The sequence below is a fragment of the Lycium ferocissimum genome, chromosome 4 (genome assembly GCF_029784015.1).
Source record: "Lycium ferocissimum isolate CSIRO_LF1 chromosome 4, AGI_CSIRO_Lferr_CH_V1, whole genome shotgun sequence".
Classification (NCBI taxonomy): Eukaryota; Viridiplantae; Streptophyta; class Magnoliopsida; order Solanales; family Solanaceae; genus Lycium; species Lycium ferocissimum.
This window is the reverse complement of record NC_081345.1, coordinates 47,390,592-47,413,873: the sequence shown is the minus strand read 5'-3', so window position 1 is coordinate 47,413,873 and position 23,282 is coordinate 47,390,592. Positions and strand designations below refer to the sequence as shown.

The 23,282-nt window shown below is 33.7% G+C and overlaps 4 protein-coding genes and 1 non-coding gene across 6 annotated transcripts; all 5 read left to right on the top strand.

Annotated features, from left to right (window-relative positions):
* The first annotated feature begins 1,093 nt into the window (after positions 1-1,093).
* On the top strand, positions 1,094-3,087 carry LOC132054796 (CASP-like protein 1C1). Its single transcript, XM_059446769.1, has 3 exons — positions 1,094-1,385; positions 1,748-1,850; positions 2,719-3,087. Exons 1-3 carry the CDS (start codon positions 1,204-1,206, stop codon positions 2,932-2,934), a joined length of 501 nt encoding a protein of 166 aa, XP_059302752.1. The 5' UTR covers positions 1,094-1,203; the 3' UTR covers positions 2,935-3,087.
* A 450-nt stretch (positions 3,088-3,537) lies between these two features.
* Positions 3,538-3,618, top strand: TRNAL-AAG (transfer RNA leucine (anticodon AAG)). Its single transcript has one exon. It is a non-coding gene; the product is annotated as a tRNA-Leu (tRNA).
* A 5,264-nt stretch (positions 3,619-8,882) lies between these two features.
* On the top strand, positions 8,883-13,567 carry LOC132053365 (uncharacterized). Of its 2 annotated transcripts, none has more exons than XM_059445356.1 (3): positions 8,883-9,216; positions 10,848-11,141; positions 12,074-13,567. In XM_059445356.1, exons 1-3 carry the CDS (start codon positions 9,064-9,066, stop codon positions 13,298-13,300), a joined length of 1,674 nt encoding a protein of 557 aa, XP_059301339.1. In that variant the 5' UTR covers positions 8,883-9,063; the 3' UTR covers positions 13,301-13,567. The 2 variants fall into 2 exon arrangements, with proteins under 2 accessions (XP_059301339.1, XP_059301340.1); XM_059445357.1 differs by lacking the exon at positions 8,883-9,216 and adding an exon at positions 10,362-10,383.
* Positions 13,568-15,711: 2,144 nt separating this feature from the next.
* LOC132054795 (major strawberry allergen Fra a 1-B-like) lies at positions 15,712-17,125 on the top strand. Its single transcript, XM_059446768.1, has 2 exons — positions 15,712-16,021; positions 16,829-17,125. Exons 1-2 carry the CDS (start codon positions 15,850-15,852, stop codon positions 17,095-17,097), a joined length of 441 nt encoding a protein of 146 aa, XP_059302751.1. The 5' UTR covers positions 15,712-15,849; the 3' UTR covers positions 17,098-17,125.
* A 4,078-nt stretch (positions 17,126-21,203) lies between these two features.
* On the top strand, positions 21,204-21,968 carry LOC132054794 (uncharacterized). The gene has a single exon (XM_059446767.1). It carries the CDS (start codon positions 21,283-21,285, stop codon positions 21,841-21,843), a length of 561 nt encoding a protein of 186 aa, XP_059302750.1. The 5' UTR covers positions 21,204-21,282; the 3' UTR covers positions 21,844-21,968.
* The last annotated feature ends 1,314 nt before the right edge of the window (positions 21,969-23,282 follow it).

Below are 23,282 nucleotides of genomic sequence, written 5' to 3'. Positions count from 1 at the left end.
ATGTTTTTACCCAAAATCTTGTTAGCTATAGGCTATTTAGTGATAAAATAACAACAAATTTCATAATTATTATTATTATTTTTGTAGTGACATAATTCAACATCATTTGCTTACGAGCAATGTCAACTCATATATGGTTTTCTTCAAAATCACCATTTTTGACCCTTCAATCAACTCGACAACTTATTTTAAGCAAAAATCTTTCTCATATTATTGCCCAATGATTCAAATGAACGACCTGAGAATCTTACAATCAGGATGAAGTCGTCAAACCATGTGTCAATGCCAATTAATTAACCTAACAAAAGGAAATTAAAGCTAACATACTTACATTCAGATTGTTCAAAAGATAATCACATATAATTTATTAGCATTGATTAGTAGTCTTAATAAATGATAAATAACATGTTAAGTTACACTTCAACGCATATAACTCAAATCCATTTTATTACCACAATTTAATTGAAGACTAGTTCCAAGTGACCATGTTTTGGTTCATCAAGAGACAAAGTAAGCCTAACGTCACAATTTCATTTAATTTCCGGTCAATACCTTACTTGACGGGTGAAAGCTTTTGCCAATACGTTAAAGAAACCGTATTGGATTAATAACACTTTCCATACCTCAGTTATTAATAAATTTTGATTTCAGCCCTTGTCATATTTCACTAATCATATGTAACCTTCAATTAATTGGAATTTACACTCTTGATCATTTTGCTTGTGAATATTTATAAATTTACCATGATTATTAACCATTTCACAACTTGATTATTCACGTGTTATGTTAAGCTTGCATCATTACTCCATATTTGACGGTAATATAGTTCTGAAGCTACTCCAAATAAATGGACCAAAAACACATATTTCAATTAATTGAAGGTTATATGTGCTTAATCATACAACTCAAGGACCAAAACTAAAATATATCAATAACTGAAGGATTAAAAGTGTTATTATCCCAAACATATTTCTTGTGGCCTTTCTCCAAACAAATATTCAACCACCAATTTTACTTTTCCTAAATTGGATAATCCCTTGTTAATACAAGTGAACAATCCTAGAGAAAGCCTAGAAAAAGCAGTTAAAAATAGGTATGACTAAAAAAATGTAGCATGCCTAATCCTTTTCTTTAAAGTTCTTGGTGATGTTTCTTGAGGGAATTCATTTCATTTTACATTTTAGATTGATATTATAATAAAACATGATTTCATCTCTTGATCCCTCCCTATCTAAGGCCAAGAGAATTTGCAGTGTTACTCTAATAAGACTTCTAGCTATTTGTGGGACAATTTCAGCAGCCATTGTAATGGTAACCAGTCATGAGAAGATCAAAGTATTTTCTGTATCATTTGAAGCTAAGTACAGCCACACTCTAGCCTTCAAGTAAGCATTTTCCAAAAGAGCTTACGCTTTGTGCGCTGACAGCGTAAAACCTTTCTACATTAATATGTTAAGTTAATTTTATATATAGAATATAGTTTTTCATAGCTAGTTTGATTTAGCTAATAATTAACCTGAAAAAAGAAAAAATAACTTGCTATAACTGATTAAATCTCAGTAATAGTATAAAAAAATCTGGTTAGAGTATAACTGTATATAACCTAAAGTTATCTTCTTAGAACACCCTTAATTTGTCTTACATATAGCTGATTAGCTATCATGATCATCTTGCTGTTGTGTACCTTGATAGTAAATCAATTTTTTATTCTCTAGCTTCTTTTCTCTCCTTAATCTTTTTTTGTTAGGTATTTTTTCATAGCAAACATTGTTGGAAGCGTCTACAGCATCGTAGTTCTTTTCCTACCTTCGAAGACTTCGCTATCACGATTAGTTCTAATATCTGATTTGGTAAGTAGAAGCTCTTAACTAGCTTGCCTTTTTTGGAATTCTTGGCTTAAGAACATGGACATATCTTGGATATCAGACATGTTCAATTTTATTCGTTCTGTTTATAATAAATTGTTATGATATATTGGAGAGAGATGCGAGGAACAAGGTTGAAATGTGGATGAAAATTCGCGTCATATAAGTTTCATTAAGTATAGGACTTTATATAGGCACATAAACAAAGTAGTATACTCCTCCTATAGTTAAAGTACGTAGACTCTCACTAAAATTAAAAAATTGAATATTCTTCTAAATTAACTATTAGACTTTTCTTACAACTAAACAACTAATTGTTCTAAGAAACTATATCAGTAATAGATTCAACATCCAACATTATTTACATTCACTCTGGAGCTTATTGATTTTAAATCCTGGATTTTAAGAATTTCATAAAGTTACGCCAAGATGATACAGTAGCATTACTGTCCTGTATATATGAGATGCAGGTTCAGCCATCTCAGTAGTTTTGCCTCGAAACATGTATATGTGTTAAGAAATCAATTAAATGTGTACAAATATTAAATTTAACCCAATAACTCAAGTGTTAAAGGGTTCAGTGGGATCATCCCTAATCTATATTTCAAATCTTGAATCCACCTCACTTGTACATATTCAACTAATTGTATCGCACTTTTTCTTTTTTGGTCTCTCCGTTATGTTTTAAAATTCAAAATATCAAACCATGTAACTCAAATATTCAATTGGTTCAACGACATCGTCTCAAATCTATGCATATTTCAAATTCTGAATCTACACCTTTGTTCGTATATAGTATTCAAATAATTATATGACACTCTCTCGTTTTGATCTTTCCATCATGTTTTAATAGATTGTGACGATGGTGTTAACTTCAAGCGTATCGGCAGCATTGGCGGTTGCTCAAGTTGGAAAGAAAGGGAATTCTCATGCAGGTTGGCTACCAATTTGTGGCCAACTTCACCATTTTTGTGACCAAATTGGTGGAGCTCTTATTGCTGCCTTCATATCACTCATCCTTTATATGCTACTACTATTTCTCTCCATTTACACTCCCCTAATTAATTAATGCAATTTCATGTCCATTACAAATGGCTAATTAAGGATTGTGGTAATTAAATCTAAGTCCTAGCTAGTTAATTATTGATTATACTTGTATTCTTCCTTCCTTGCTATACATATATGCTTTGGAAAGCATTAGTAAAGGGTCGTTATGTAGTGACATGTTTCTTATTTTTCGTTTTTTTTTGTTTTTGTCATGTTTTATATCATAGTGTCACCTATTTTTTGTTTCATGCCACCAATAAATATCGTTTGTTTATATAGTTGTTTTCAATCCATATTCCAAGTAAATAATATTTTTATGTTGGACTAATCATGTAATCAATTTAGGATTTTCACTAAATTAATTTAAAATTTAAAGAAGTAAACACACAGATAAGCTAATTAGAGTGTACATACTTTAATGTTTTATATACAATTTAATTTTCCGAAGGGGATTTCGAAAGAATTTATTTGCGCCCCCTAGCTAGCTCCACCCTTACCTACAACATTATGCAAACTGCAAGGAATTTAAATTGCACAAAATTATTGAAAATAACATTTGAGATTCATCTCTACTCTAATTGTTGGTGAGCGTTAGAACTAAGTAAAATGAGTTATATAATTAAAAGTTGAGATGGCCGAGTTGGTCTAAGGCGCCAGATTAAGGTTCTGGTCCGAAAGGGCGTGGGTTCAAATCCCACTCTCAACATTGCCTTTTTTTTAAAAAAAAAGATTTAACCATCATTTTTCGGTGTTAAGGCATCGCGCCTTTTTTAAGTTTTAAGATATATCGCTCCTTTTTTCTCCGCTATATAGGATTATATTGGGTATGTTATTTTTGTTGCTCCTTTTTAAGTTTTAGATTAGATATATATCTCATTTCTATTAGGTTCCAAAAAATTACCAATACTATTTGCATTCTCAAGAAGTAAGTTCTGTCTTGCAAATTTAAAGAGGGCTCTAAAAGGCAATAAAATATTTTCACCTTCAAAACTCTCACAATGCATCGCGCCATTACAAATCAATATTATTCATTTGTAATGCGATTTTAAAATTTTAGGCACTATTGATGTATTTTCCACTTGAACTACTGAAATTTAGTTTAAAAACTTGATTGAGGGACTTGGAAAAGAAGTAAAAATTCCATGAATAGAATCCAGAGCATGCAAGCCGACGGTGAACCTAATGGTTTAGGCAGCATTTTTTAAATCCTTATGTTTTTGCTGCTGAACTAAGAGTCAATATGTTATGCAGACTTCGCAACAAGGATTGTGATGGGATGGATATATATGATCTTTTCATTCTTAACTAGAGGTTCGGGTTCGAGCCTCTGGATACGGAAAAAATACTGTCAGGAAGCGGTCCTCCCTTAAATGAACCTTATGCTGCGGAAATTCTAATTAGTCGGGCTCCAATACGGTTACTGACAATAAGGTGGAAAAAAAAAAGTTAAAATGCAGACTTTGAAAATAGACGAACAAAAGGAGAGGAAGAACAAAAATTTGGAGGTGACATATTAGCTACCATCTTTATCCATCATACCGAAACCCATGATTTTCACGTTTAAAAGAAAAGGTGTCGGTTGAAAAAAAAATGAATATGTTAATTTGACTTTTGTATGACATACGTTAATGATATTTGGAGAAAAAACTTCAAGTAATAATTAAAGTTAATTTGACAAACAAACTATCACATGAATAAAAGTTTGGCATTTGCATAGTTAAATCGGTTTGAATACCCATAAAGTTATAAAAGTGGTAGATGATAATATTATTAACAGAATATTCTGAACATTTGGAAACTACGCAAAATAGAAAGGATGTCACACAAACACAAATCCAACAACACTTTTTCTTTTTGTCTAGAAACAAGTGTTGGATTGCGTCTGTTATCTAATTTCCATGTGAATTTAGTTACTGATATCTCTCTCTCTCTCTCTCTTTTTTTAAAGTAAAATACATCCACTTAAAAATAAGATATCAATTTACACCATAGTAATCCAACAGAACTCATATCAAAAGTATAATTAATGTATATAATATGTATATAATTAATGTACGATTATACATTTGTTCTACATCGATGAAGACTATCAACAGTTTTGATTAAGTTGAATATCTTTTCAGCCTGGCTAAAAATGTTTGGAAACCCTATAGAAATTGTGGAAAAAAAAGTGCTACTTATAAAGGTTTGATAGCTTTTGAAAAGTAGATTTAAAAACAAAACAAAAAAAATTGACATAAATAAATAAGATTAGGACCTAAAAGTAATTAATTAAAAAGTTTTAAAAAATTTGAAAAAGAGGACTACAAAAGTAGCTCGATAGTTTTGAAAAGTAGACTTTAAAAACAAAAAACAAAAAATTGTCTTAAATAAATAAAATTAGGACATAAAAGTAATTAATGAAAAAGTTTTTAAAAATTTGGAAAATTATTGTGAGGACTACAAAAGTCCTCACATTCCCTCTTATATATAATAGTAATATAATTAATGTACGATTATACATTTGTTCTACATCGATGAAGGCTATCAACAGTTTTGATTAAGTTGAATATCTTTTCAGCCTAACTAAAAATGTTTGGAAACCCTATAGAAATTGTGAAAAAAAAAGTGCTACTTATAAAGGGTAATTTACACAAATGACTACATATTTGAATCTAACATGCTAGTTTTTATATAATTACGGTTCGTAGCTAGTTTTAGGCAATTCGTGTATATTTGAATATACTGTTCAGTTGTATCCAACCTTATTTGATGTCGCATGTATTTGAATACATGCAACCTTAATTTTCTTGAATACATGTGTATTCAAAATGATTGTATTCCAGTGCATTTAAATACATGACGAAGCTGTGTATTTCAGTGTATTTATATATTGATCTGTCCTTTTGTTTTGGCTGTATTTGAATGTAATAGAGCTCCGATCAGCAAGGTGCCGACGGACGTCGCAAGGTTGAATGTATTCGATTGTATTTGAATGTAATTGTGTTGTCGCCAGCTAGTATTTCATTGCTATAGAGTGTATCCAGGTGAATTGAATAATGCAAATCGGCTGTATCAAAAAATGACAGCGAAAATTTGTATGCAAACCAAAAAAAAATCAAATATACTGTATTTACTTGAATTTTTTTTTATATAGATCATTCAAACAACACATACAGTCAAATACATCTAGTTTTGCCCAAAAATACAATCAGCCAAATACATATAACTTATATTTACACTTAAAAAAAATGACGAATACACTCAAATATACTCAGATCTGAGATACAAGAAGGAGAAGAAGCCATGGATTCCGGCAAGATGAATACACTCAAATACATTGAAGAATCAGAGAAATCCATGTTGTTTTTTGACGGTAGCGAAGGTGGCGGAGGTATAGATAGGGGCTGTGAGCAAAAACGGATGGATTCTGGAACTTTGAACTCAGTTTCTTCTTTCTCTCTCTGATGTGCCGCCATCGCCTCCGCTGCCGTCGAAATCCATATCGGCTACCATTACAAGGTCAGCGGAAATCTCAGATCTATACTCTCTGGCGAGCTACTGGAGCTAAATCTCGATAATCTCTATTTGTCTGAGCCGGAAAGTTTCATATCTATCCTTTCAGGTGAGTTACAAAACCTAGATCTCGATTTATCTATGCCGTAAAGTTTCAAATCTATCCTTGAGCTACTGGAGCTAGATCCCGATTCTTCTATGCCGTGAATTTTCAGACCTATTCTTTCCGGCGAGCTACCAGCGCTAAATCTCAATTCGTATGTACCGGAGCTAGATCTCGACTCGTATGTACCTGATAGCTTTAGATTTATCATTTCCGACGACATAGCGGAGCTAGATCTCGATTCTTTGGTGCTAAAAAGTTTTAGATCTATCCTTTTCGGTGAGCTACCGGAGATAGATCTCGATTCGTCGGTGCCACAAAGTTTCACATCTGACAAGAGAGAGGTGAGGGAGAATGCTTGATCCACTAGAATAACAATATGTATTTGATATAGCTACGATATGTAAATTGAAAATTCATTGTAGCTACAAAAAGTAATTAAATTAAATAATAATTACTAACCATAAATACTTCTTAAAGTTAGCTATGCCATGTAAAATTTCCTATAAACTATGGGCGGCTCAAGGTCCAAACAACCAATTTTTTTGCTATAGGCCCTATGCCATGTAAAATTTCCTATAAACTATGGGCGGCTCAAGGTCCAATCAACCAATTTTTTTGCTATAGGCCCCCAAAAAATTGTTAAGAGCCCTACCAAAATTATGTACAATTTGCAATAAGCTATGGGCGGCTAAGGTCTAATCAACTAAATACTTTGCTCTTTGCTTAAGGCCCAAAATTTGTGGTTTGTTTAATGATAATTTTTATAAAATATTCCAATTTATATAAATACAAAAATCTTTGTAAAAAGGAAATAAGTGGTGACTAGAAAAGACAGCTTCAAAGAACAATCACATAATTTTTCTTAACTATTTTCTCAAATTCTTTGTTTAATATTTTGATTTTATTAGCTAAGCTGACTAATAGCAATTTTATGTAGTTTTAAATATATAGTTTTATTTCAAAAATCTAATCGAATTCAACTAAAATTAGGTGCGACTATGCACCGCATAAATACAAATTAGTTGGGTTTCTTACCACAAGCTTTTAATAATATGCCGTTCTGTCATTACGTGCGACTATATCTACTATTGAAAGAAAAAAAAATCTAGCACAAAATGAATACTAAGTACTGAATAAAGAATAAAATAAAAAGTATGAAGCCTCAATCCCTTCTTTTTTTATTACTTCTGAATTACCTCAGAACAAAAAAAAAATTGTGAACAAAAAAAAAATTGTTTCTATTTATATGTTTTACTTTCTTTTATTTGTTTTTTTTTTAAGAATAAATATTATTCTACCTTACATGTTAAGTACCATACTCCCTCCGACTTAAAAAGAGTGTTCATTGAACCTTTATTTTTAGTTCAAAAGGAGAGTTCACTTATTAAAAAAAAAAAAATTAAACTTATTTTTTTTAATTTGTCTTTATTAAGTGTTAAGTAACCAACTCTCAATATCTATTTAATTAGGATAATTTAGTCAAATTACTTACTTTTGCGTAGGAATTAGTATTTTATCCAGGGGTGCGAAAATAGTTAAGTGGACGCTCTTTTTGAACCGGAGGGAGTAATGTTTTTAATTAATACTATAAATTTAAAAAGTTATATTCCCTCTGACCCATATTATTTGTCCACATTACTAAGAATATATGTCTCAATTACTTGTCAATTTACAAAATTGAAATATGTAAATTGACATAGAATTAATTAAATTTTTTCCATCTTATCCTTAATATTAAGTGTTCTTGAAAATAATCAATATTGATTTTTTTTTCCGTGAAAATAATCAATATTGATTAGAGTGTAATTTATTGAAGAGAGATAAGGATAAAATAGTAAATATACATCTTTCATTTATAATTTCTTAAAGGGTGGGTAAACAAAAAAAAATGGACAAGTAATAGGAAAACTCTATGCACAGTCAAATTAAAATAAATTACATAAATTAAATAGGCGTTTGGCCATGAAAATCAAATATTTTTCCTTTTATTTGGTATTTTGGAGTGGGAGTTGAAGATGATTGAAATTGTGTTTGATTATAGTTTTTGCAAAGCTTTTGTGTTGAGAAAATAAGTTTTTTGGTTTTCAAAGTTTAAATGCCCTTCAAAGTGAAAACAAATTTTTAAGTATTTTTCAAATTCTAAAAAAAAAAAAAAAATTCAAATTTCAAATACAATTTAAAATTTACTTGACATTAGTTTTTCAAATAAATGAAAACATTTTCGGAAGAAAAAAGAAGTGAAAAAAAGTGAAAAATTTTCATCACCAAACGGACCCTTAGAAATGTATATAACGAGCCTTCCTCATTGCCGCTGACCTAAGCAACCCCTATTCTCTCTCTCTAAACAATATACACATTTTCTATACGTTTCTCTAACTTTTAGATCATCCTTTATCTCTCTAGATTAAAAAAAAATATACAATACCACTCCCTTTATTACATGTACAAAAAAACCTAGGTGCATTTTTTTTTTTGTACCTTCTTTCATTTATTTGATCAGTAAAGTGAAAAAGAAACCCTAGTTTTTTTTTTTTTTTGATCGGTGAAGGTATGGCATCTGGTGGTAGGCCAACAAGTAATTCATCGGGTTTTGATTTTGGGTCAGATGATATTCTTAGCTCTTATGAAGATTATCCTCCACATCAAGGTGCCGTTAATGGGACCCATCACTCTGATCCTTCTATTGCTACTAATTCTGCTAAGGTAAAAAAATAAATAAATGTATTTTTACCAGTGGGATTAAATATTTGTATGGTGAAAGTGTCGTGTTAGTTGTTTTGCTTGACATCTATTATTTATAACTACTATGGTATTCGAGCCAGCTTGTTTGTGTGTATATCCGTTTACCTCCCACCAAAGACCGGTTGTAGCATCATCCGTCACCGCACTTACACCTATGAGAAAGAATATCACTTGGTGTTTGCCTCCGTTGCGATTTGAACCTGAGACAGTTCACTAGGCCACCTATGAGAAGAAATGACTTGTTGGTTTTGGATTTTTTGTAACCGTGGTGTCGGGGCAAGCTTGCTCACGCACCTTGACTAATTCCACGGGCTAACTGCTACCTCCCACCGATATATCTGGTGACTCTGTCCGCCAAGGCTTGGAAAGAGTTAATATGTATACATAATTTATCAAGAATACAGTAAGTTGCATTTTGTAAATGAAAGAACGCATAAACTCAAAATCCTAGCTCGGCCTTAGCTAGCACAGGTATTGGGTAACTTTGTCTACCAAGGATAGCTTGGATAGATGGAATGAATTCATCTCGTATTTTTTGTCTCAACTGGGAATTGAACCTGAGGCCCCATGATTCTCAACCCACTTCATGTTGATTTTGGAATTTTTGGAACCGGCTTTTGTGGTTTAGGTGTTCCTTTTGCACTTCTGGAGATTTAGTGAGCATTGTAGTGTCCTTTATCTTTAGTTGGGCTGGAAAGAGTGCTGGTTTACTATGTTATGTTGTTCTCTTTGTTACTATGTATTAGCAGACGCACTGACCGAGTTGGTAATAAAGCTACGAATATTCACCTATAGGATAATTGTCCTGATGCAATCTGTTTGAACATTGCGTGGATCAAAGTCATCAAATGTTAAAGATTGGTTCATTTGGGCTTCCATAAGTTTCTGTGGTGCTTAACTATGTAACTCGACTATTAGGATAATACCTTAGTGGAATCGAGAAGCATGACGGCCAGGCATCTGTCTGTGCTGTCTCATTACATCTTTTAATGCTAGTTTTGTGTCCGGAGGATATGTGGGGGGGTTTAGATATTAGTCGATATTCACTCATTTTCGACCTACTAATCGGGGTGATGAATCAAAGCTTTAGACTAACGCTAATGATGAAGGAGCTTCTTAACCTGTCCTGTACCTTCTCTTCTTTTCATATTAAACTCCTTCCTCTTTATTGCTGCCTCTCGTTTGTTTATGAATAAATCAGGACATGAGACTGCAAAACAGGTTAGCTAAAGTTTGACCGGTAAGAATTCGAGAGAAAATACTGTCTCAAGATCTGCATGTAGAAGAAAAAGGAAATCACGTACACGGTATTCTCAGTAGCTCTGGTTTGTATTGCATCTGGATTCTAGATTTGGTGTTAATATTTTGGAAAATGTTTGGAGTCATGGCTTTGTTGCATCTCATTAATAAGAATTATTTGCAGCTTTTTAGTTAGGAGTCATAGACGAGTTAGAATTAGCATTCTGATTAAGAATCTTAACATAATGCCTTTTAGATCCTTGTAGGAAGACTTTTTCTTTCTATTACATTATATTCAATCTTAACTAACTGTGATTTGACTTCTTACTGAATTATGCTCTTGTATTGAGCAGGAGTTCCACAAAAGTAGAATGACGAGATCATCAATGTTGCCCGCTTCGACATATGGTGGTCCACCAGAAGAATCTTCCTTCAATCAAGACATGATAACTACTGTTGAGAAGACCATGAAAAAATATGCGGACAATCTCATGCGTTTTCTAGAGGGAATAAGTTCACGCTTGTCGCAGTTGGAATTATACTGTTACAATCTTGATAAGTCCATCGGGGAAATGCGGTCTGATTTAGTTAGGGATCATGGTGAGGCAGATTCGAAACTGAAGGCTCTTGAGAAGCATGTTCAAGAGGTTCGTTCACCTTGAAATTGTGGATTGTATTGCTTACATATAATCCTATTTTATAAGTTTCTTTTAAAAATGATATGCCTTTTATACTCTCACGATTCCAAGCTCTAGAAATTATGATAGTCCTAGTATGTTACTTTTTTTTTTTTAAAAAAAAAAATAAAAAAAATTAGCCATCATGGCCATTTTTTTAATTATTCAACAAAAGAAAGTTCAAAAAACAAAATTAGTCCTAGTATGTTACTTATAATGTGATAAACCTATTATGTTCGTCAAAGTTTTAGCTAAAAGTTAAAATCCATGCAAAAATTTCTCCCCCATGACTAATGACCTTGGAAGCTTATGACTCCCTTAGCCTCAAGTTTTTTTTTTTTTTTTTTTTAACTTTCAATGAATGGCTTCATTCAGCTCAAATTTTCGTGGAACATATTCTGCCGTGACTGGAGAATTTGTATGGTTTAGTAGACTTGAGAAGTTTTCAGCTCTAACAGGTTACTTTATCTTAGAGAATTTTCTAGACTCTATTTTCTAGTTACACTTGGACAATTGTCCAAGTTTACCTCATCAGATCAAGTTAGATTCTACTTTAAGTGGGTGTCTGTGTGTGATTAGAACTAACACCACATTATTGTAGAGAATCTACAACGCACTATAACGCCCTTGTTGACGATCCTTTACTCCGACAGAGCCAATCACAAGGAGTCACTGGGTGTAGTTTGCATCCGTCTTTCCCTGCAAAAACTTGCACATTTTTGCTTATTTGTATCTGAACTTTAGGTACACCGACCTCATTGAGGTTCTTTCTAATGCTCCTAGGCAATGTGTAAGAATTTGTCGTCGTCCAATTTTAAGTTGCTCTCCGGAATTTTGCCTTCATGATTTGTCCAACTTTAATAGCTATTCGATGACTAATTTCTTTACTGTTATTCCTGCAGGTCCACAGGTCTGTACAGATTCTGAGAGATAAGCAAGAACTCGCTGAAACTCAGAAGGAGCTGGCTAAGCTTCAGTTTGCGCAGAAAGAAACAGCTTCAGCCAGCAATTCTCAGCAGAATGAGAACAGGAACGTTCAGCCTGTGTCTGATTCCAATAAAGGTGACAACTCAACTGATGTGCATGGACAACAACTAGCACTTGCTCTACCCCATCAAGTAGCACCCCGCGCTCCTATTACTAACCGACCCGTCGAGCAGCCACATCAACCACCTCCACCACCAATTCCATCTCAAAGTTTGACGCAGTCGCAAGGCTACTATTTACCCCCAGCGCAGATGTCAAATCCACCAGCTCCAAGTCACTTGTCCCAAGGTCAATACCTGCAATCTGACCCCCAGTATCGAACTTCTCAAATGCAAGATCCTTCTAGGGTACCACCCCAGCCAGCAGCACCTCAGGGGAATCAGACTCCACAAATCCAGTCAATGCCCCAGTATCAGCAGCAATGGGCACAACAGGTACCTCAACAGGTTCAAGCACCCCAACAGGTTCAACAGCATCAGCAAGCACCCCAACAGGTTCAACAGCATCAGCTTCCAACTGTGCAACAGCAAGCTAGACCCTCATCACCAGCTGTTTATCCCTCTTATCCCCCCAGTCAACCGAATCCTTCTCCTGAACCAGTCCCCACCAATAGCATGCCAATGCAAGTGTCATTTTCCGCGATCTCTCAATCAGTTGCAAGCCGTCCAGAGGCGATGTCCTACGGGTATGATAGGTCTGGCAGGCCGATTCAGTCACAACCCTCGACCCAGCATCTCAAGCCTTCGTTTGGTGCTCCAGGGGATGGGTATGCAGCTAGTGGGCCCCATCCTTCCCTTTCTGCAAGAGATGCATATTTGATGTATGACAGTGAAGGCGCAAGGGGACATCCACAACAACCACCTAATTTCCCACAAAGTGGCTATCCTCCCTCCAGCTACCCTCCCCAGAGCGCACAGTCCGTCCCCAGCCCAAATCTCATGGTTCGTCCACCACAGTTGATGCGCACGCATCCTTACAATGAATTAATTGAGAAGCTGGGAAGCATGGGCTACAGGGGAGATCATGTGGTTAATGTGATCCAGAGGCTCGAGGAGAGTGGTCAGACAGTTGATTTCAATGCTGTGCTTGATAGGCTGAATGGACATTCTTCAGGTGGTCCTCAGAGAGGATGGTCGGGTTAGGTCAGCAGCCCAATCTTTCTTATCTGAAAAAGTGAAAGACAATTTGACTCGAATATTATCTATTTTGCTTAATAAGGGTCATATAAGTAGGCAGTTGATGATGGGCATATGGCGCTATCGTGCTGTGTATTGTATATTTGCCATGTCTTACGCCTGAAGTTTTATTAGATGTAAGGCAACATGCTTTCAAATATTGTAATGTAGGAGAATTGATGACTACCTCTTTTTAAGATTGAAAGTGTTCTCTCGTTCTTGTCCTTTGATTAATCTTGGTTTTTTCCAGCTTAATAGAAAGGGGGTATATGCTTGTGAATCTATTTCTTGGAGAGAGGATGCGCCAATGGGATGAAATTCTGGCTCTTACCTGTACTCCCTTCATTGTTGTATTATCCTTCTATCTCTTGAGGGGTGAAGGTTCAAATTTGCCCTTAACATTTGCGATTTGTCGTATGTATACCGTATTTTAACCTATCAGCTCATAGGAGTTCTCACCTCTCAGTCTCAAATATGCACCTCCCAATAATGGTTTTCACCAAAGAAAAAAATTGGTTTGATTTGACTGACACAATGTTAAGAGTATATTTAGACATTTTTAATTGTTTAGGGACGTAATCGAACCTTTTCAATTGTTTAGGAGTATGCTTCAAATTATTGCATTTTCTACGAGTAATACATGGATGCACAACGGGAGATTAGAATGGTGAAACTGGCTATTTAACTAGTCCAATAAGCTATAACCGAGAGAGAGAACAGTGATCTTTTGAACATGTCTTTGGTAATTGGTGGTATAATGGAAGTCATTTAGAAAATAGTTTTTACGGAAGAATCAATTTTTCCTGTTTGATTATAAGAAAATATCAAAAAACCAATCTATATATTGCTAGTACTAAAGAATTTGACCAAAACACTCTCGGGTTTGCAAATACTATTATTAATCTTTAGCAGTTTACTTTTTTCAAAAAATATTCTTTACACACCAAGTAAATAGGGAGAAATATTTTTCTGGAAAATGACTTCCAACATACCAAAACACAATATTTGGATATTTTCGTGATTAGGTTCGCTTAGGACGGCATTGGACCATAAGATTGCCCTGCCTTAGCGTCTGTCAAGCTCCATAAGGCATGTGTACAAGATCGTAATGAAGGACGTGATCTTGCTCAGGAAGGTAATGACACTATTTGTCAGTGGTTCAAAACCATATTGGATAACAGGGCTTTCCCAATTCCCCATTGAAGAGATTACTGGAATGACTTCCCATGCTCCTTTGTCCAGTGATTATTTTGTTCTGGTTGTTATTCTGATTTTTAAAAGAGTTTCCACTCTTCCTCTGATTATTGTGAGAATTAACAAAAGAGTATAGCTCAACTAATGGTGTGTATGAATTTATAATTTGATACTATTGGATTGTGTAAACCATCTTATCTAAAAACTTAAAAACTATTAGAAAGTGAAGGTTTTTGTTGTCTTTCTCACTCCTTTCTCTATCGTCTAGATAGGAACTATTATAAAGTAAAGATTTATGCTTTCTCTTTCTCACCCCTTTCTCTATCGGTTAGATATGATTTCGGTGCTGTTAGAAAAGCAACTTGTTGGGGAATAGATTCTTAAGGGCATGTGCATATATAACAAATATTTGAGACATTCTTTATAGCTGCTGGAAGATGGATATAAAACATAGTGGAGGCTTAACAAATGAAAGCAAAGTACCCATTTTATGTTTTAATTACATGGGTTGCTGGCTTCATACTAGGATGATTGCCCTTACATTCAGAATTATTCTAATAATATCCACCTTGTTAGAAACTTGTTAGAGCACTAATTTTCCGCTATATGCAAAGAAACCTGACCACATTGGTCTATTGTATGGAGCTTGCATTTCCGTAAGAGGTTGTTTCCACGGCTTGGATTTCGTGATCTTCTGGCTACATATTGACAACTCTTACTGTTGCGTCAATTCTCCCCTTCATAAGTTCGTCATAAATTCTAGTAAGATGCACCTAATTCTAAACTTGTCAGTGTGCTAACCTTCCACTACATGGTCGGTTCGATGAAAGACCGATCACATTGGGTCTATCGTATGTAGTCACTTTTCTGCATTTCTTCAAGAGGTTGTTTTCACGTCTTAGACCCCGGAATCTTCTAACCACACATCGACAACTTTTACTTTTGTACCAAATCTTTCCTTCCTATAAAATCTTTTTCCGTGGTGTCCTGGATCACGAAAATAAAAACGATAAAGTTTTGCAATATATCTTGACATTATAGTTGCCTATTAAATATTTAGATAAAAGCAGTTTAGAAGATTTAGAATCTGGTGCCTATCAAAGGATAAACTTGGTGGATACCAGATGTGAAGATTCTTGCCAGAAATGCTGATAGGCATGCAAACTTTTGAGCTTTTTTTTTTTTTCTTTTCTTTTCCCAATAAGAAGAATAAAATATGGTTTCTTAGACTAATATAAGCTTTTACCTTGTGTCTCATCTATATCTGGATTGACCCAGACAGAGAGAAAGAGAAAGAGTTGGCTAGAGATAATTAGAGAGAGATGAGAGGAATGAAAGGTGAAATTGTGCTCAACATCCCTGCAGAAAAAGCATGGGAAATGTACAGGGATAATGATAAAATCAGCAGGGTAAATCCACAAATGCTTTCTAAGGCTGAATATATTCAAGGAGAAGGAGAACCTGGCACTCTCAGGCGTCTCCAGCTTGGCCCGGGTAAGTCCTCAATAGAAGATTCACGATAAAAACTTACTTACACCTGGTGTTTGTACTAAGCAAATGAATGAACATATGTCTTGCACACAATCTTTTAAGTAATATGTATTTTCAGTTTAATTTGTACTAACGGCTATAGTTAAATTGTTTAATTTAGTGTAAACAACTACCATAGCTAAATATTTTCCGAGGACTCACTGTCGAAGTTTTCCACAGTTGTTTTTCATGAAAGGATCACATTGCTGTTCCTGTTTCCATCATCTGTTGCTTTGCTCCTAGCAATGTATGTTCTTAGATTATTTTTTTCCTTTTTAAGTACTCCATAAAAGAGGAACGAGGAAGGAAAGCAGGAAGGGGATGCCGGGACAGTGAAAACCGGGCTCATACATGCTGTTGTTTACAAATTAAGTTTTACTATAAATAGTTCCTTAATTTTGCATGTCATTTTAACCTGATGCCCTGAAAAACTATACGTTGTCAACATACGTAACATAAACTCATACACTCATACAAGTACTTAGCTGATTGGCTAAGTCAACTCCTTGATGAAGATGTCACAACCACCCATACCAAAAAGTAGACTTTGCCTTTGTGTCACGAACAAACAGATCTAAAATTTAAAGTTTATGAGTTTTTACAGCGACATCAAGTTAAGACTATACAATAATAAGAAGGCACAAACAAATATTTAGTAGTAAATTTTTAACATACATATACAAAGTATGGACAAAAATTACTTAGTTCACATGAAGCCGTAACTAACACCATAGATCCGCCCCTGCTTTGTAACACACATATTTTATGCAGCATTGAGCAGCTATGTCAAACAGTCAGTAGAAAAGATAGAGAAAGTGGAAGAGGGGAGATCAGTGACATATCAAGTCACTGATGGTGATCTGAGGAAAATGTACAATCCATACAGAGTTACCTTCTCATTCATCCCTGTAAGAGGCAGCAATAAGCAATGTGTAGCAGAATGGAAAGCAGAGTATGAGCCAATTACACCTACAATTCCTGCACCAGAAAAAGCAAGAGATGCTGCACTATCATTTCTCAAGTTAATTGATAAAATGTAGAGCCATGCTATGTAAAACAAGACAAGTATTATGTTGTGTAAGAATATAAAGAGGTGATTCTGTTTCATGTACTACCAATAATTTCTCCGATGCAAATTCAAGATTTGAAATTTATGAGTTCCTACAAGAACCTTAAGTTAATATCACGGGCAAAGGGAGAAGCTACAATATTACGAACAAGCTAGGGGAAATACAATAATTTTTTCTTAGACCTTGTATTTGGATTAGGAAATTTATTAAATATAAAAAATATGTATATTTACAAACCCCATAACTAAAATGACCTATGGTTTTAGTGGAAACTTAGAAATCATAAACCTCAAATCTTGGTTCCACCTCTAATTAATACTCCCTCGGTTCCATAATAAGTGGTGTTTTAGGCTTTTCATTTTGTTTCAAAATAAGTAGTGTTTTAGGATTTTAAGAAGAAATTGATCTTGTTCTTCCAAACTTACCCTTATTTATAATAAAAAATCATTAAGTAGCTTTTCTTTTCTAGGCATTAATTAGAGGTATGTTAGTAAAAACACTCATAATGTTCTAGGAGCGAGCAATTTCTTAAATGGTGTGCATTAGCTAAAAACACCACTTATTAAGGAACAGAAGGAGTATACAATAATAATGGGTTTACAATCATTAGATATTAGTGGATTTTTAATGCATATATAGGGCTTTGGACAAAAGTTATTGGGTTCACGTAAACTCGTGACTATAAGCTGGCGCCCCTGCTAGTCAGTTCCACACTAATGGTGGTGTTTGGCTGCAAACTTTATTGGATTTAAGTTGTATACAATCACTATTTGGAGAACTTTTACATTAATATACTTACACGTTCACTTTTACTTGTCCACTATGGACTTTGCACGCCCCTTAAGAAATAATTAATGAAGTGCATAATTTACTAATTGTTGTATAGTTTTAATGGACTTGAAAATGATTTGAAATGAGTAATTAATACTATGGATAAAACAGAAAAAAGAAATTGTCTTCTCTTGATATGCTAAAAGTGACAAGTAAAAGTGAAAATGTATTTTTAAAATACTGGACAAGTAAAAGTGAACCGAGGGAGCATAATTCAAACGTGGGATGCTATTAAGTTATATCTACTTTAATTTCTAGTTACTGGTTATGCTAATTACTTCAATCATATGATTGTAAAACCAATACGTACTGGATAGGATAAAATGATTAAATATTTAAGCAAAAAAAAAGAAGATCAAATATAGCCCAAGATAACATTGAAAACAAAGTATATTCAGCTTAAAGCCATTATGTTAACATACCGTATATTATTCGTTGCATATGTCCAAATCTAATACAACAAACCAAAATCCAATTTATTTACTAATACAAACAATCTTTTGACTAATTATATAAGTACTAACGTTCCGCTGTTACAATCTTTTAACCAAAATGATTATATAAAATTATCACTATGATGCATCAATTTCATCAATAAATTGTATATTATACTTTGATTTTTAATGTTTTGCGACGATTTGTGTTTTTCACAAAGTTGTAGATTGAAGAAGAAAGTTCCAATCGGGTTGACAGGCCTGGAACCTTTTATATTCAAACTTATTACACCGTGATTCAAATTGTGACCTCTTGACTATTGAATTGTTGTAAGAAAGCCCAAAAAAAATATATATATATATATATAATTTAATTTACTTAGAATTTACTTGAGTCAATATGAACATTTCAATTTAGATTGAATAATAGATGATACCCAATCTCCCAATTGGTAAAGTTCTAATAAGAATGTAATAAAGATGTCAAAAATAGCCTCTTGCAAAAATAAAAAAATAAATTCTTGTAGTTCGTCCCTTTCTTGGACCCCAAGCATAGCAGGAACTTTGTGTACCAGACTACTCTTTTTTATTTTTTATTTTTTAACCCAATCTACCCAACTCAAAAGACTTTTTAACTTGTTAATACATTCTTATCGATTTACCAAAACAAAACTAAGAGTACTATTTTGTACTTGTTTTTTCCCCTTTATCATGACCATACCTAACAAATCAATCTTAAAATGCTTATATTTTTCTATGTTTTGAAAGCTTTTTGCGGATTAATTTGGATTACATATGAAGCATAAAATGATTCAACTTTTATATCGACAAATATAGGTTGTGCTACACTTGGTTCGCCAATAAATACATGCACAATCTACCTAGGTTAAACTGGTTATATTTTCCTGTGCTACACTTAAAACTATTTGCACAATGTAACCTTGTTTGAGGTTACTCTTCAATTTGTGACTTTGTTAGTTTATTGGCCAAATTTCGTCTTCAAAAGTAACTAGATAAATCTCTTATAGACAAACTTAGCTCACTTAGGCTAATGGGGATAACTGGGACATTAATTGAATTATCCCCATTAGGATAAATATTTTGGGTTTTGAAGTCTTTTATGGGTTAGTTTGGATTAATTGACCCAACTATATGACAAATTATACTTCCAAGTGATTCGCCAATAAATACATGGACAATCCAATCTAGGTTAAAGTGGTTATATTTTCTTAAGCCTAAGTTTAACGGATTATTTACATAGGTATAGTCTATTTTTACGTCACTCTTTAAAATTTAATTGAATAATTCTTTTATATACAAGTGTAGCTGTTACAAAAAAATAAAAAACAATTTTAGCTCGTTTGGCTAATTGGGACAATTCAATTAATGGCCTAAAAATTATATACAGTACTCCCTTCCGATCAAAAAGGGTGTCCACTTTTTTTTTTTTTTTTTTGGGTTAAAAAAAGTGTCCACTTATTAAATCAAGAAAGAATTAACCTTATTTTTCCAGATTTATCCCTATTAAGCGTTATGTGATCAAATCACAATACCTATTTAATCGAGGGTCAAATTACCTATTTTTTAGTCAATTACCTATTTTTGATGGGAGGAATTAACATTTTATAGGAGTGCTCCTGCCAAAAAAGTAAACTCCTCTACCTGTAGTGAAAAAACGGGGATCAAATTTTTGATCGTAAAGAGGGAGCTTCAATTGATCAATAAATTTATACGTTAAAGTAGCTCCTAACCCTAAATTTAATAACATATCATTTGCATCATATATCCTGTCACTCTTTGAAAAAACGGTCTACTTAGCTCAATTTCGGTCTTTAAAAGTAATTGAATGAATATTTTATAGACAGATTTAGTTGTTTCGCACGAAAAAAAAAAAAAATTCTCACTTGGCTAATGGGGAAATTTAACTAATGGCCCAAAAAGAAAGACATTTGTACAAATTCCCAAATTAACAGTATTTTATAAGAGTTCTCCTACCAAAAAGTAAACTCCTTTACCTCTAGTAAAATAAAAAAATAAAATAAAAAAAGGCAGGTCAAATTGGCGGTTATTCTTGGTTTTGATTCTTGGTTTTGAAGATCGATTCAACTTTTATATCGATATAAGACTTAAATTGTGCAATACTTTGTTCGCCAATAAATACATGCACAATCCAACCTTGGTTAAAGTAGTTATATTTTCCTAAGCCTAAATTTAACTGGTAATTTACATAGTATAGCCTTTTTTTAGGCCAATCTTTATATTATGTCTTCTTTAGTTTACTGGTTAAATTTCGCCTTTAAAAATAATTAGATACTACTCTCTTCACCTCAAATTATTTGTCGTTTTATTATAAACGCCCCTCAAGAAATATTAATTAGGAGGATTATTTGACTAATTTTACTCTTATTTATGTCTAAGTTATAATCTCTCTCAATTAAATTTTTACTATATTTATGTGTCATCTTCGTTAATGACAAAATTCTACTAATTATGCCTCGACTTTTAAAACGACAATATATTTTTATTAACTACGACAAATAATTTGAGTCTGGAGTAATAATTTTTAGACAAATTTAGCTCACTTGACTAGTGGGAACAATTAGTGGCCTAAAAAAAAAGCACATTCATGCAAATATCCAATTTTAACTTAAGTAAACTCATTTAAAAAAAAAAAAAAAAAAAAAAAAAAAAAAAATCATTTACCTCTCTAGTCAAAAAGTAGGTCAAATTGGCGGTAACATTTTCACAGCGCGGCAATATTTTAGCGCCAATCTTCCCGCCATTACAATATTTTCCCACTAAAACACACACTATTTATACATCCCTAAAATCAACCACTCAAACACATTCACAAACACATAAATTTTCATTCAGTAAAAATAAAATTACCATGGTAGTAGCATTAGGTCCTGGAAAATTCTATGGTAGCAGTCTACCAAGACCACGATTCTACACCAACCCGGATCACGAACGGGTCGACCCACCCGTATCCGTTTTAGACCCGTTTTTATCATGGGCTGAAGAAGCTCACTGGTCTATGGGTGGTTTGAGTTTCAAACGCCTCCGTTTACAAGGCCGAATCGAAGGCAATATAAACAAACTTAGATCTGAACGCGAAAAAATTGAAAAAAAAGCTGCTAAGGGAAAGGGTTTTTCGCCTTCTCCTCCACCTGAGAAGGTGAATTTGAAGAGGAAAATAAGATTGGTCGATGAATTTGAGGATGACGTGGAGGTTGTAGGGAGAGTTGAAAAAAGGGGTTTGGTGAGGAAATTGGATGATGATTTTGATAGAGTTGCTACGAGAAATAGAGAGGATGTGGTTGAGGAGGTAAATAAGGTGAAAACTAAGGGTAAGAGTAGGAGATTGGTGAAGGGTTTGAAGAGTAATGGATCTGTGACACCAACTGCAACAAGAGTTTCTCCTAGATTGTCTAAACGTGGGTTGCCTTGAAGGTGTTTGATTATTTGTTTCAATGAATGGAATCTTTTATAGTACAGGATTAGTGTGTTGATTTTGAAATGTAAGGTGGATTACTGTTGTAATCTTGATAGAAATGAATGAAAGTTTAATGTTTGTTGTCTTTGGTGCTTGGTTTTCATTCATATCATATATGATGTTGTTATTGGTGAGTTTTGGTTCATTTTGCAATCTTGAGCTTCAGTAGATATTTGTTGCTCTTATAGTAAAAGTCAAAAAGTAAAAATAGTTTAAAAATTGCAATTAATACAGGCAGTGGCGGAGCTAGGAATTTGGTGAATGATGTGCAAATTTTTTTTTCACTTGTATTAAGAATGTGTAACATTAAATATATACTCATAATAGATAACATTTAACCTATGTATATCGCGTAATTTTCCGACGAAGGATGTGCACTTGACCACCCTTCGCCTCAGGTGGCTCCACCCATGAATCCAGGTGAAAATAGACAAAAAGCTGAAGGGAGAGTGAAGAAAAGGGGTGGATGATGATTTTGATAGAGTTGCTGTGGAGAGTGCTCCAATGAGATTATGTGGTTGTAGTCGAGAGATTCGGGATTTGATCTCATATCAAATTAAAAAATATAAAGAGAATGGTTATCTTTGTGAGATTTGGAGAACAAGGAGTGGGAGAAATAGAGATTATGTGGTTGTAGTGGTAAATAAGGTGAAAACTAAGGGTAGGATATTGGTGAAGAGTGGTGAGAAGAAGAGTGTGGCAAGAACTTTTCCTAGATTGTTGAAACATGGGTTTTTGATAAATTGTTTCAAAGAATGAAATGTCAAAGAGTACAGGATTAGTGGGTTGCCTTGAAAGTGTTTGATTTTTTGTGTCAATGAATGAAATCTTCATGGTATAGGATTAGTGTGTTAAGACTTTGAAATGTAAGTTGGAAAATCAATGAAAGTTTTATTATTATAAGAAACAATCCATTTTTTTTTGGCTTATGTTTGAATGTCTTTGGTGCTGACTTGTTATACTTATAATATATTATTGGTAAATTGTGTTTCATCCTGCAATCTTGGTTCTTGTAGATTGTTATGTTTGGCCCAACTGTATGGTAATGCTTGCTTTTGTGTAGATGTGAATAAAAGTTAGTGTAGAACTGCAATTAGCACATCTAAGAAGTTGTTAAAATGCATGGAGTTAATTATATACAATTAACTAACTTAGAAGCTGAAAGTATTAGTCTTGGTCTGCTGTTTCTTATTAAGAGTAGTTTTAATTTTAACATAACTAAAACTACATAACAACTGTCTCCTCCTCCTGCTCCGTTGAGTTTGAAGACAAATGAGATTGGTCGATGAATTTGAGGATGATGACGACGATGTGGAGGTTGAAGGGAGAGTGGAGAAAAGGGGTTTGGTTAAGAAATTGGATGATGATTTTGATAGAGTTGCTACAAGGAGTGG

Coding starts and splice junctions, on each gene's coding strand:
- LOC132054796 (XM_059446769.1), top strand. CDS start 1,204: ATGATTTCATCTCTTGATCCCTCCCTATCTAAGGCCAAGAGAATTTGC. Junction 1,386..1,747: donor AGCCACACTCTAGCCTTCAA/GTAAGCATTTTC, acceptor TTTTTTTGTTAG/GTATTTTTTCATAGCAAACA. Junction 1,851..2,718: donor TAGTTCTAATATCTGATTTG/GTAAGTAGAAGC, acceptor ATGTTTTAATAG/ATTGTGACGATGGTGTTAAC.
- LOC132054794 (XM_059446767.1), top strand. CDS start 21,283: ATGGTAGTAGCATTAGGTCCTGGAAAATTCTATGGTAGCAGTCTACCA.
- LOC132054795 (XM_059446768.1), top strand. CDS start 15,850: ATGAGAGGAATGAAAGGTGAAATTGTGCTCAACATCCCTGCAGAAAAA. Junction 16,022..16,828: donor GCGTCTCCAGCTTGGCCCGG/GTAAGTCCTCAA, acceptor TATTTTATGCAG/CATTGAGCAGCTATGTCAAA.
- LOC132053365 (XM_059445356.1), top strand. CDS start 9,064: ATGGCATCTGGTGGTAGGCCAACAAGTAATTCATCGGGTTTTGATTTT. Junction 9,217..10,847: donor TTGCTACTAATTCTGCTAAG/GTAAAAAAATAA, acceptor TGTATTGAGCAG/GAGTTCCACAAAAGTAGAAT. Junction 11,142..12,073: donor TTGAGAAGCATGTTCAAGAG/GTTCGTTCACCT, acceptor TTATTCCTGCAG/GTCCACAGGTCTGTACAGAT.